Here is a 14,126-nt window from a genome sequence, read left to right on the forward strand (position 1 = left end):
TAATTGCAGGCTAAGTGAGACTAGTGACATCTGGTGGTTAACTTAAGCTACAGCAACATGGATGACCACGCTCAAATGCCTTATTTTGAAGGAAAGAGTTTATTGTGGATATCTGTTCTGCAGATTTAGAAAAAAATACATGTTTGTTTCTGATCATATTCTAAGTATTTTTTTATCAGATAAAACTTTTTTTAATAACATTTAATGAAAAAAAAAGTCTGAAGGGTTAATCAACGTCATTGCACATAAATAGCTTGTAATAAATTTTATTTTAATGCTAGTGGAGAAACGATGTTTGTCAGCTAATGAAGAAAAATAAGAGAACTATCAATAAAATTGATGCTTTCAATGCTTTGCCTTTCGCTGATCCTTTTTGCAATTATGAATTGTTTTTATGTTGTAGATAATTTAGTCGTAAATCAGCAATTCAATATCATTTTATGACAGAAAAATGGTTAGATTATCTGATGTGTTCAGTTTGTTTAGATTTTTCTTATTATTAATCCCAGTTGTATTCAATCAGTTACACGCTTTAAAAGAAGTACATTGCATGCAGGTAGATATCATTTTCTCTCTCTCATGCAACAGTAGCCGCGTTTACATGGGCAAAAGTAATCGGAAAGAACGCCTGATCGGAAAGAAAATGCGTCATGTAAACGCGGCATTCGGAATACTCTGCCCCGGTCAGACTTGTTCGGATCAGAATTTCTTTCCGATCGAGATAGGTGGGTAATACCGATCGTCTATCCGATCGTGGAGCATGTAAACGGTCATTCCGATCGTGTGTCACTACTGCTCTGGTTTACGTCACGCATAGACGGTGTTTCGCTGAAAGAAAGCTTTGGAACTCATACGGGACCGACCAGCTGCTCTGCGGACGCCCCGTGAAAAGCGCCGCTCCGCCCCGCCCCGCTGGCTCTCCCCTCTCTGACACACCTCACGAGGGAGATGAGGGGAAAGAGCGCTTGCCCCCCGACGCTTACTCGGTCCGCTCACTCGGTCCACTGGCACCCGAGTGAGCAGAACAGCTGGATTAATAACTTCGTGTCTGAGGGGAGGAGGATGCTTTGTTACGTGTGCGTTTTTGTTGTTTTGTCATGTGTGGGAGAATTCAGACTGCGGGCCGTCCCGCCGCTCTGGGTTAGCGGCTGCTGGACTCAGGAGAGCCGCCAGCTCACGCAGCGAGTTTGGGGAAGCAGAAATAAATGCCGCTCAGTCCTTAGAATCGTTCAAACAATCACGTGGATTTGTGTTTCCAGTTTTGTCCCGACAAAATAAAGACTGATGTTATTCCCAGACATTTTTGTGCAGCCAAGATGCAGATTGCAGGGTTTCATGGTCCTGGATTTTCTGTCCATGAGGCTGTTAGCCTGTGTTTATAGCCTGTCCTAACCCTTCTTCCAGCACTGATCACACGGATTAAATAAAACGATGAGCGAACAGGCGCTTCATACTATTCATGACATTAATAAAAGCACGTTTGGAAGATCTTCTCGTATATCACCGAGCTGCTGCATAAAATAAATGTCTGTGGCAGCTGTTTGTTTAGAACGGGACCTACTTCCTCATCCGGGAGTTTTTAACACCACTGCGCATGCCCAAATGATTCATTCCGACCGAAAGTGTGAGCCATGGGAACGTTTCTTCTAATCGGAAAAAGGTTTTCTGATCCCATGTGCACGGGTGAATTTTAACCTGACCATTGATCCGATCAAGATATATTCTGCCCATGTAACCGCGGCTAGTGTTATTTACTAGAGCTCTGCTTATGGCAGAGACTAAACCAGAACAGTGATTTTCTTTCATGGCTTGAATGAATAACAACCTCCTGCAACAGCCTGTTCTGTCTTTGATTAAAGTGTCTTTCAAATAAAACAGTTTTAGGGTGAAGCACTAAGGACTATGATTTGAAAAAGGCAACAACAAATCTTAACTAGAAAAAACAAACTTATATTAATCAAAAGTAACATACCTGCAGGTAAGGAGTGCAGGTCTACCAATAGATCTTCGTAAAAATTACTTTATTGGGGCTTCAAAGCTTAAACAAATGCACACAAATTTTAAACATTGGAAATCACATTAAAAACTGATCCAAAATGAAAGTGTTCTTGCTTTGATATTGTGCTGCTTCCAATTATAATCTTTGCAATAACTCTGTACTGTATTTTCATGACCATTAGGTCCACTGGGTGGTAGGGCGCGGTCTCAGTCACGGGGGATTTTTCCGTCTTTGACACATACAAAAGACGCACTGGGTGTTAAGGCGTGGGCACATTAACCCCCGTTCGGAGCCTCTAGAGTGGGTTAATAAAAACTCCAGTCACTGTTCTTTTAGAGGAAACTTTTTTTGTTACTGTTCTCCCTAACTGAGTAACACAAACTGAATGCTCACTCACTTGCGCGCTCTTGTGTCCCTTCCACCTTATCCTACACAAACACAGGCGCTAAAGACACACAACACACAGGCTTGCGCCGCGCGTGCCGTTGCGTCTCTTTTCTTCCCTACTACAAATGCACCAGCAACTGCTTTCAGCACACACACACACACAGGCTTGCGTCAGTCTCTCTGCTTTTCTCCTCCCTATATGCGCTAGCGAAAACAGCAGCTTAAAGCACACACTCAAAAACTCAATGTGTGTTTTAAAAAAAAAAAACAGCGGGAGCAAATCTGAGTTTTTATTTTCCTCCGCGCAGCTGATAGCTGCAGTTCAAACAGGGCTTCAGCCATCTTGTTAACAAGTGTTGGGACCCGGGCCTTAACCCCGCCTATGGCCACTAAGACTGATAGGAAGTGTTGATTTCCACACCATGAGCTAGGTGGCTGTGAAGAGAAGTGACCCTCATGTTGTTACACCTGTGAATTCATGGTAAATGGGCAATGGTGCCGTTAACGGCAGTGAGCAACCTGCTTCTCTGCTTATCCCTGCCTTTCTTAAATGGTTGAGTGTTATGACATAGAAGAAACATAGACAATTTTAAATTGCGGACAGTTGCTCTGCAGTTAGGTTCCCCTTGGCCTTTACGTCTCTGTCCCTTCCTCACTCCATCTTCTTTTGCGACCAACGACTACACAGTAGGCGCACCGGCTCAAAGGGCGCCCCCTGCTGGCTGAAGAAAATTTATGACTTTTAAGTGCGCCTTATAGTTGTGAAAATACGGTACTTTTGCAAACAACCCTAAGATTTTTTTGTTTGGTTTTGGCGTGAAGCCTTTTCTTATATCTGAATCTGAGCATCTGTTTGCCGAGCAGGCGAGTATCCGGACAGTGATGGGGTTTGCCACCCCTGTGACCCAGCGTGTCTGAAGTGCACAGGGCCGCACAGTCAAGAATGCATCAGCTGCGCGTCCGCACAGTAAGTTACACGCTGATCTACACTTTGAAGAAAGATAAAAGTAAATAGTAGTTAAACAAGCTAACATAGTAATGAATACATAAAAGCACATAAAAACTCGACACATACACATAACTCACCCAGCTGTGTGAATAGGCCATACGTTGAATGCTGGGATGTAAAGGAGTTGAGGCGGTTTGATTGATTTTTCTCCTGCTTGGCTGCAGTGCTCTGGATGAGGGCAGATGCTTGGAGGCGTGTGGCAAAGGCAAGTATCCGTCAGGTGGACGGTGTCACCTGTGTGACCACACCTGTGCCACATGTGTAGATGCAGGCCCCTCCAATTGCACCAGCTGTGACACGGGTAAGAAGGGATTCAGAAAAGTACCAAATGATCCAAAACACACTGGGCGGTTTGCTTCTCTTGGGAGACGTTTATGTCGTGTTCTGCTTTTATTTCACTAAGACTCGTATAAAAATAACTGGATAAAATTGCAGTGATCTTCAACTTTGATCTGGATCTTAATGTTTAATGGTTGAAGGGCCTGCAGGACCGCATTAATGAATTTGGATACCAGGACGACTAGTTTTTAAGGTGATTGATTTTTAAGGTGCAACATTTCTGTCCCAAAATAGTTAACTGCATCCACTGCTCCTTGATATAAATATTTTTTTTAAAAGGAAACAAGAAAAACAATCTTAAGCGTCTTGACATTCAAAGAAGTTGTGTTTTTCTAAGAAACACAGGAGACTTGCTTATAAATTTCACCAGGTAAATGTTGAAGAAGTCATCCTAGCTGTTTGTTGCACTGCAGCTAGGATGGCTATAGTCTGTTTGGCTTATCACAGTCCAAAACCTTCAGATTTAAGGGGTTCCTAGCCAGAAGAAATGTGCCAAATTAAAACAAATTCTTTTCCAGAAGACAAAATAAATGTGTCCAAAGTTTCTGATCTAAGTGAGCTCATGAGGAAGTCTAGACATTACATTGTGCTCATCATCTTCACTTCAAAAGGTAGACTGTGGAGTCCATTTTCCACGTTTTGTTGTGAATTCTACCTGGTTTTCCAGATAAGTTTGGAATGGAGCGTTATTTGCATCAGGGCCTGTGTTTGGAAACCTGCCCCGAGGCCTTCTTCCACACAGAGAAGACCTGTGAGCCCTGCTCTCAGCACTGTCAGCTGTGCACCAGTTCCAGCCGCTGTCTGCAGTGCAACTCTTCCTTCTACCTCTCTGACGGCCGCTGCATGAAGCTAGAGTGTGGAGAAGGTACTTTTAGCATGTTATTGTTGTTACACTTCTGTTTGTTGAAGTCTTCTTCATGTTTTTGCTTTTCATGTTCTGTATTGTCTCTGTTTTCAGGAGAGGTGGAGGACCCAGATTACGATGACTGCATGGCTTGTGAAGAAGGCTGCAAGAAGTGTGTCTTGTGTAAGTTGAAGCTCATTTTAGTGTTGGCTGCAGGAGACTGAGCTGGACTGTCAGAGCGCTGCAGACCAGAGCTTTTCCCACTTAGTTTAAAGGAGAGCTGAGTTCTTTGTGTGCTTTCAACAGATAACCCCAGGCACTGCCTTTCCTGCATTGACGGCTTTTACAAGTAAGGCCGTGTGCCATGCTGTTGCCATGTGTGATCTCACCTCTGCGCTCGCTCTGCCTTCCATTTCCCTCTTGAAGCTGAATAAAAAGACTTCTTGTTGCCACGAGGGCAGTGTGGGTTTCTGTGTCCGTTTGACTGCAGGTGTCGACTGCTCCTTGTCTTATCAGTTTTCAGGATGGCTGCTACAGAAACTGTCCGGCGAAGACGTACAGCGTGGAGGAGGAGATGAGCTGCGTTCCATGTGATGAAAACTGTGTGAGCTGTGATGAACATGAGTGTTACTGGTGCGAAACCGACCTCTTCTTATCTGGTGAGACTACAAAACTGAGTGGCTTATTTCTGCTTCATGGTATTGGCTGATTTTTATTTTTATTTAATTTTCTCCTGAACTAAATTGTGTCAAAAGTTTTAATTATCCTCTCAGTCACATGATGCTGAACCTCTCTTAGTCTGGGCTTTACACTTGGTTCTTTTGAGGCACCAGATTTAAAAATATGTCAAAATATACAAACATTATTTCAGAATTTGCTTAACAGCCCAATTTGATAATCTTCTCCGGATAACTTGGATATATTAGCCTTTTTCTAAACTTGTTTCCTAGATGGAAAGTGTGTCTCGGTGTGTCCCCATGGTTTCTATGGCGATGAAGACTCCAGCGAATGTGAAGAGTGTCATACAGACTGCGATACCTGCAGCGGCCCAGAAGAAGACGACTGTCTGTCCTGTGAGGAGGGAAAAATGCTGGAAATCACACAGTGCGTCCCTGACTACGACGCTTGTCCCATCAAGACATTTCTCAGCGGTGAGACTAATGCAAATATTCCACTAATCCCCCGTCTGTGCGCCTTTAATGAAGCAGGGGTTTGGGGTGGAGGGAGGGTAATTGGTCTGCGGGCCACTGTTCCCGAGTCCTGAAGCAACTTAAGCACCGGGGGCGAAATGAATGTTGGACAGATACCGATTTTGAAGTAATTGCCTGTGTATGCAGGACGTTTTGTTCCCTTCACGAGCAGAGTTTAAAACAACGTGGTAATTACCGTGAGCCAAAGACATCTTAATTATGGGAAGTGAACTCTGATGGAAGGTCAACTCGAAGGGCGGAAATGAACACGCCGAAGTAAAGATATTCTTAAACTTTGAATCTTAGTGATAAAACTTTAGGAAACTTTACGTGACGCTAGCTTTAACTGTTTAGGACTCCCCGGTCTGTATAGAGTTAACGTTGGTGCTGAATGTTTCAGCCACAAACATCCTTTGTAACCGTTTAGTCCACAGTGATCCCTCATTTCTCATCTTACAAAGAAAAACCTGCAATGGTTGAAATCCACAGTAAACTTACAGATGTTTTAAGGCTGTCAAACCTTTCACGATACACTTTATGCACTTTTCTCAGACAGACATTAACATTTAGTTTAAACCTTTGAAGAACATAAGTCCATCGATCAAAGCGATCAAACATTTAAGCAAGTCTTGCAAAAAAAAAAGAAAAGAAAAAGCATGAAAGTTACAACATGAGCAATCTCAGTTGATGATGTCATCTAATATGGTTTTAAACCTGTTGCCAATTGCTATGCAAATTTCTTCTTTTTTTTTTTTAAAGAAACGACCATACTGGACAGGAGAGCACAGACACAGCACAGAGGAGATTGGTTGACAGTATCTCAATATCTCCAGCCAATTAGGACGCAGAACACAGTGCACTGTGTTAAAAAACAAGCAAAATCTGTTAAACAGCGAGACTGTGAAAGGTGAAGTGTGATGTAGCGAAGGGAACATTGCATTAGAAGGATGAGCTAAGTGTGTCCTTTAGGAGCCAAAGCTGAGCACAATGATTACTCTGTACAGCAGCTGAAATATCTGACAGTATTTTAACCTCCAGATTTAAAAACCTTGTCTAATCTGGAAAAATTCGGGTGTGACGGAAAATGTGTCTGAAACCTTTGATCTAGGTCCTTCAACACGCGTCAAGTTTATGAACACCTTTTTGGCCAATTTGACGCTCAGATTGCGTTTGTTGTGAATTTTCATTTTCTGTCTGTGTGCCCTCAGCATGTGAGTGTGGTTTTTTTTCGCTCATCAAGGTGTTTTCTCTGCAGACGATGGAGCGTGTGAGGACTGTCATCCATCCTGCCAGTCCTGCTCTGGACACGAGAAAAACCAGTGCACAAAGTGTGCAAACGGTCTGCCACACACGTTTGCTCTCAGACCTGCAGCAGAAGTTTACCTTTTTATTTTTTTGCAAGTTAACTGATTTTTATCCCTTTTTTGTGCTGCAGTTAATGCTTTTGTTGTTCCCCTGCAGGGAGATTTTTGACCTTGCAGCAGACATGCGTGTCAAAGTGTCCGACGGGCTTCTTTGCCAGTCGACTGAGCGGAGTGTGTGAGGAATGCCCTCCGGGCTGCTTGCAGTGCGTGGACGCTGAGCTGTGCAGCCGCTGCCTGAACTCCCGCAGAGCTCAGCTGTTCCTGCAGGATGGAAAGTGTGTTCAGGAGTGCGTCAGGTCAGCAGTCAATCCTAACGCTTCTGTTCTTCAGTAAACGTTTTTTCAGAAAAATGCCATAAACTTCTAAAAATGCAATTAAACTCTCAAAGTTCAAAACTTTTTCGTAAAATAAGTCCAGTATTGTTGAAAGAAAACAAATATCTGCTCTTGATCCAAGATTTGGCAAGCTGTACACATCTGTAAGTAGGAAATTGATTGACAAGGTCTACAGCGAATCAGAACCTATAAAAAAAAGCACATAAAATTGCAATTAAACCATCCGCAAGACTGTAAAAGATGGTCAGATGTAGCAAGGGGAAACTGTATACTTTTCCTGCAACTACACTGAGGGGAGTTCCACAAAGTAGCATAGAAAAAGCTTTAAAAAAAAAAAGGTGTTCAAAACTATAAAATTGCTTTAAAGTCTCTTATGGGAAAAAAGATTTTAAAAAATAACTAAAGGCAACAGCTTCTTCAGAAGACTGAAAACAATATCAAATACATTTTTGCATGATCTTTTTTTACCACCTAAACTCAAATTGATTTTCCAAATCTTATTTTGTCATATATTTAGGTACTTAAACACATCCATGTTGCCATAAATTGTGGTAGAGTGTCTGCCCTGAAACTGGAAGGTTGAGGGTTCAAACTCACGATTGAGCCACACTAAAGACTCTAAAACTTGTGTTCTTTAGAATGAAAGCTGTCATATGTTCTGCAGCTCTGTTTACAGTTCTGACCACATGGCTGCTCTGTCAAATATGCATTGTATTTTGCTGTTGCACCAAACTGCATTGTTAACATTAATTAAGCTCTGGCACAAAAAGCTGAATAAATGATTAGCTCTCCCCTAACAAATGAGCAACGTGTCGATTTTGTTGTTTACCCCCGCGGCATTCATGTCAGCTCATTTGATCTTGTTCTCAAGCATAAAACACTCCTTGACACGTCGACACACACAAGGCCGCATTAGTGCAGCGTTGCTGCGTTCTTTATGTCCTGTGCATGTCCAGGGTGTGGATTTCCAGAACAACTTGGGTTATGCAGCCTGTTGCATTTATTCAGCGTCTTCCGTACGTTTAGATCTTCTGGTGTGTTTGAACCCCGACAGGGGGTATCCTGTAGGCCAGCTGTGCCGCAGCTGTGCGCCCGGCTGTGTGTCCTGCGAGAAGAACGCCACCCACTGTCTGGCATGTGAGGAGCCTCTCCTCCTGCACAAGCATCAGTGCGTGGAAGAGTGTCCTGAAGGACACACTGCGCGGGACCGTCAGTGCCATCAGTGTCCCACAGCATGTCAGGAGTGCACCGCCCTTGGACAGTGTACAGGTACGAAAACTAGACCCATAAATGTTAACGTCTTATATACAACGCTTGTGCACTTTATTTATCGCCAGCAGCACAAATGTCATCACAGTTTAGACAGGAGCGTGCTTGAATGTTGGTTTTCTGCCTCTGTGACAAATGTTTTCTGCAGGTGACACACAGTCCAGCACCTTGTCCTCACTGAACCACCCTGTAGAGACACATGAAGAATGTAGTTTGACTTGTTCTGCCAAAAAGAGATTTGTTGAGAAAACCTTGTTTTTTTTATAATGTTTAAACATTGTTTTGCACGAGCTGTGCCTTCATATATTATTGTTTTTTAAGGGAAGTGCATCACTTTTTACCTCTAAATATTTATTTTATTCATATTGTGTTTTGGCTTTGGGGTGCACAATGGTGTAGTGGTTAGCACTGTCGCTCCGCACCGGTTCAAATTCCATCAGGTTTTTCATCGCATGTTCTCTTTGTGGATGCGTGACAAACTGCGGGTTCCTCCCACATTCCATGAAGCGTCTCCATGTCCGTGAACAAGTAGAGAAGATTTGAAAAAAATTAACCAGCAGATCTTGAAATTAGATTTCAAATTCATTGAATGTATCTGTAAGGCTTCCATATGAATGTACACAATAGGAATCAGGTCATTTGAATTTGATCTGTCAATCATGAACAAGTGTGTGCGCCTATGGTTGAGTTTTTCATTTTCTTTCCAGTTGTAAAGCTGGACAAATTGTTCATTGAGAAACATTACAGAAAATCACTTTTGCAATTAAGCTCATTTGCCTTGAGTGTAGGCATGTCCAAAGTCTGGCCAAAGTCCAAATATGGCCAACATTCATATTTCCACAGACCTGCAGGCTCCCTTTAATACGATTCAAGTTGTTTATGTAATTCATTGTGATTGGCTAAATTGTTCCAAGCCGTTGTAAACCTGTGGCAACACCGTTGCTGGATCCTTATGTAACGATTTTTGGCTTTCTAAAATGTCAACTGTAAATTAAAAAAAAGGACGTTGGCAGCAAGAACCGCCAGGACAAGTGGGAATAAAGTTTATTTTTTATTTTTTGTGAAATACAAATCAATTGTTTTTGGTTTCTACTTAAACAAGAAACCCATTTATTTTTTGTTCTCATAGTTTAAATTTATATGTTACGGATTCACGGCTCTGCTGACCTCCTGAGACTCTGAAGTCACATAGGTTCACGCGATAACCCGCCATTTATGTAGGAAGTAAACAAACCTTCAGCCTGCAGTGACTTTGGATTACATTCACACAAACAGTGCAAAACATTTCACTTCCACAATCAACCCTTCCATCCTCATCTAGCTGGGGTCAGCGGAAATGAAACAGTGAAAACATGATGTACTGTGGAAAATATTTTTTTTTTGTTTTGAAAAAGTACCGGATGCACTTCACACTCACTTGCATGATTCCCGGCCAGCAGAACTTTGACCGGGCTGTACCTGAAATAAGCGGACAAACCTCAAAGACTTGAGGAACAACTAATTTACAACTCATTTATATTCGTCTTTTCAACAGACTCGACTGCATTTTCAACCCCCCCCCCCTCTCTCTCTGCTTCTTCAAACTTGTTTGCAGTCGTTGACTATTTGGACTAAATCACTGTGACTGATGACCGTGTCCGCGTTATTCCAGAGTGGTTTGATAGCTGACTTTTCCCTTTGCAGTTCTCTTGGAGAATGTAGGTCACTGAGTTTTAATGAATTTGAGTTCTGAAGCTGTTTCTATGTGCAGGGTGCGAGAAGTATCACCTCCTCCACGAGGGCCTGTGTGTACAGAGCTGCCCCGAGAGGTTCTACGAGGACAACGAGCGAGGGGAGTGTTTGCGCTGCCATTCTGACTGCGCGCTGTGCGACGGGCCGAGTGGAAGTGATTGCTATGCCTGTATGGACGCTGAGGCCACGCTGCACAATGGGGCCTGTCTGGCTTCCTGTCCGCCTAGTACATACAGAAATGCAGATACAGCAGAGTGTAAAGGTATGACTTTTCACTGAAAAACATAAATTCAATTGACTGTACTCTTATTTTTTTATTTAAAGGTTTCTCATAAGGGGTCTTAAAACTTACCGTCTGACTTCTGAGAATGTCCTCGTCTAATTAAAGTGAATCATAACTCAAAATATGACAAATGTGACATCGCTCCTGAAGTTAATGCAGTGGTTTCTGTCCTGTGAAGCAGCTTCCTCAATTATCCTTTCTACTCTGCCTGAGTGTGTTTTTTGACTGGAGCTCAGACTGAAATAGCTGCACTTTTGAGGCCTTTAACAGGCAGCTGTCAGACGCCGAGAACTCCACAGCAGCGCCGACGGCACTTCCCCAGAGAAAGATGCCGCGCTCTGGTTTTGTTTTTCAAAAAAAAAGAGAGGATGGTGCTCTCCTCACAGCAAAGTCTTGTAGGCAAAGCTTGCTTCTACTGATACTGAAAGTAGGAGATGTTGAAGAAAAGGGCTCTGCTGTGCTGCTAAACGGAGGGAAGGGACTCCAGAGGATAAGAAGGTTTGGTCTTTCCTTAAAATCACATGTATGTTAATGAAGATGGTAATAAAAATAAATTTTGATTTAAAAAAAAAAAGAAAATTGAAAGGGAGTGTAACATTGGAAACGCAGACAGCCAAAAAAAAACACATTCTCTATATTTGTCACAATAACCAGGGGTGTAGACTTCCAACAACCTCACTCCTGAATGCCAATAGTGGTTGCCATAGAAATGTTGACTCAAACTTAGACAAGTCACTGCTTACATTAGTAAGCAGTGACAGATATTAATCTGTGGCGTCCGTGTCACAAAAAAATGGCGAATGAATTGACTTCATTGGATCTGAAAGTAAAGCATTTTCTGTGCCTGATGTCACACTAACGCAGCTCATTTTTTATACACAATGATTAAACTCTTTCAATTTATTATTTTTCATGTGCCTACTCCTTACTTAACTTTGTAATCATTCACTTTATGACTTAAAGCTTTTTGTTTAAAATAAGTTGTTCAAAAACCAGTCTGACAGCGACATCTATTTTTTTATTTATTTTTTTAAATAAAAGCCCAAAGCCTAACCATTGTTATGATTTCAAATGTCAGATGGCACAAACTTAATTAGCTTGGCTTTTACTGTTGTTTCACAAATATTAGCAATTTTTTTTGCCTAATATTTACTTTTGTCATATTTATACCCCCAACTACTGTTTCCAATGGTTGTGCTGAAAAATTTGTTGTTTTGTCGTCGGGTTTCCAGATTGCGATGATTCGTGTCTGACCTGCTCCGGGCCCGACGACGACGCCTGCACCAGCTGCAGAGACGATTGGAAGCTCGATGGCCGCAGCCGCTGCACGCCGTCCGTCTCAAAGTGCTCCTCCCACCAGTACTCTGACGGTGACGGGAAATGCCACTCCTGTCACAAATACTGCCACAAGTGTTGGGGTCCAGGCAAAGACCACTGCCTGAGCTGCAGCCAGAGACATTTGCTGCTCAGTGAGTTATTGAATGAAGTGACAGATCGCCCAGCTTCTGCCAGGTGTTTTAACTGGGGGATCGTGGCTGTTGTTTGGTACAGATGGCTCCTGTGTGGACGAGTGCCCAGCAGGCTACTTCAAGGAGGAGTCCGGGCAGAAGTGTGAACCCTGCCACACTTCCTGTCAGACCTGTGTTGGAAAGAACGGCCTCCAGTGCCTCACCTGCAAAGCCCACCTGTTCAGAGAGGCCAAAGAGTGTGTGGAGACCTGCCAGCTCGGGTACTTTAACCTGCTTAGCTTCCACTCCGGATGCTCATCCATCACATTTAGTGCAGTTGCACCGAATCATGATTAATGAAAGATCAGCTCAGCCACATACTGTCATTGTAGACACTAATCCACAGCTGGACAGGTTTGCAAATGCAGGCTAATTAAGCTTGAGATTTAAATAGCCCTTTGTGTTGCCTGGTGCAGCAATGGAGAGAGTTAAATTAATGTGCCGTTAAATTGATGTGCAGTTAAATACTCAGGAGAAAGCAAACAGGATACCCAGGTTGCTTAAGTACTCTGAAACCTGTGTATGAACTGTGAACGTTTCACAGAAATAATAAAGGACAGTCTGTCTGTTTTTTATGACTGCATCAGTTGATGTGTGTCAGTTTGTGTCATAATAGAGTAGCACAGAATGCATGGAAAGAGAATATCCTCTAGGGTGAGCATAGCTCTTATCTCCTTTGATCTAATTGAATATCATCTATCAAAACTTTCACCATCTGCCCTGCAGTCACTATGGAAACACTGTCTCAAGGACTTGTGAAAAGTGCGACCCTAGTTGCAGCGAATGCATGGAGGGCGGGGATGAAGACTGTCTGAGCTGCTCTCCGGGTCTTGTCTACTTGAGGACGGAAGGCCGGTGCCTCCCCTCCTGTCCTCCGGGGTACCACCGCGACTCTGCGCATCAGACCTGCGAGCCCTGCCACAGCAGCTGCAAAACGTGCTCAGGTGAGACTATCTGTTCCGACATTCATCAAGTGCTGTGTGCAGTTGCTGAGAACACTGAGAGCTCAGTTTTAGGGCTTGTGCACCTGAAGCCACACCCACTTTCTGAGCACAACAAAGACTGTGCCGTCTGTTCACTTCAAGAGCAGTCATTCACGAGAACGTTTACCAGTTTCAGACACTTGTTTAGAATCCTTCTCCAACTATACATTTTTTTAATCTGTTGTAAAAAAATTCCCAGTGATCTTTCGTTTATTATTATGCTGGTTTTAGCAAAAATCAAAAGCCTGTGTTGTTTTTTAGGACATATTTTCTGCAGTGCAGTTGGGGGGGGGGGGGTTCGAATTCACCTCTGGGTTGTGGGTGGGACTGTTGGCACTGACGTAACCCTACGTTGATATCCCAGCATTCCTTTGTTTACACTCTCCCCCACTATCTTACAGTCCCTCACATCCCCCACCACAATGAGGGATGTATGTTTTTTCTTTGATATTCATGTTGCATGCTTGCAAAAGTGACGCATCCTTTACATTTGGCAACCTAGTATTCTGTCTTAACTAGCAGTTGTTTTCGTTCTTCTTTCCTTCTTCCTTTAGAGAAATCCTTCTTGTTACAGGTAAAACAATTATGCCAAAGTAAGCTTCATTTCTTTGGATTTTGTAGGAAAATTGGAATTCTGTGACTCCTGTTTCCCGGGATACCAGCTGTCGGACGGCCACTGCAAGTCCATGTGCGATCAGGGCCAGCACCCCGTTAGTGAGGTAACAACGCTGTTGATGGTTTTAATTTAAAAAGTACATGGAGTTTTTTAATTTAAGATAATTTTCCCAAATCCTCTAATGTTTTGGCCTGAGGAATCTCATAATTTCAGACGCAATTATTGCAGCAGAAGCAGTCGAACCGGGGAGTGGAAATAATTTCTTCTAC

At 42.9% G+C, this 14,126-nt stretch overlaps 1 protein-coding gene across 3 annotated transcripts in view; it reads left to right on the plus strand.

Annotated features, from left to right (window-relative positions):
- pcsk5a (proprotein convertase subtilisin/kexin type 5a) overlaps positions 1–14,126 on the plus strand; it is a 40,752-nt gene that overhangs the window by 22,123 nt on the left and 4,503 nt on the right. For all 3 annotated transcript variants that reach the window (XM_011481555.4, XM_078956148.1, XM_078956149.1), the window contains 15 exons: positions 3,251–3,353; positions 3,560–3,696; positions 4,402–4,599; positions 4,693–4,761; positions 4,885–4,927; positions 5,095–5,237; positions 5,529–5,729; positions 7,024–7,107; positions 7,230–7,428; positions 8,522–8,736; positions 10,487–10,729; positions 11,983–12,219; positions 12,302–12,479; positions 12,985–13,202; positions 13,863–13,960. In XM_011481555.4, coding sequence (XP_011479857.3) covers positions 3,251–3,353; positions 3,560–3,696; positions 4,402–4,599; positions 4,693–4,761; positions 4,885–4,927; positions 5,095–5,237; positions 5,529–5,729; positions 7,024–7,107; positions 7,230–7,428; positions 8,522–8,736; positions 10,487–10,729; positions 11,983–12,219; positions 12,302–12,479; positions 12,985–13,202; positions 13,863–13,960 — 2,366 coding nt within the window. The remainder of the gene's footprint in view (positions 1–3,250; positions 3,354–3,559; positions 3,697–4,401; positions 4,600–4,692; positions 4,762–4,884; positions 4,928–5,094; positions 5,238–5,528; positions 5,730–7,023; positions 7,108–7,229; positions 7,429–8,521; positions 8,737–10,486; positions 10,730–11,982; positions 12,220–12,301; positions 12,480–12,984; positions 13,203–13,862; positions 13,961–14,126) is intronic.

This window comes from Oryzias latipes, chromosome 12 (assembly GCF_053564925.1).
Source record: "Oryzias latipes strain Hd-rR chromosome 12, Olatipes_Hd-rR_3.1".
Lineage (NCBI taxonomy): Eukaryota > Metazoa > Chordata > Actinopteri > Beloniformes > Adrianichthyidae > Oryzias > Oryzias latipes.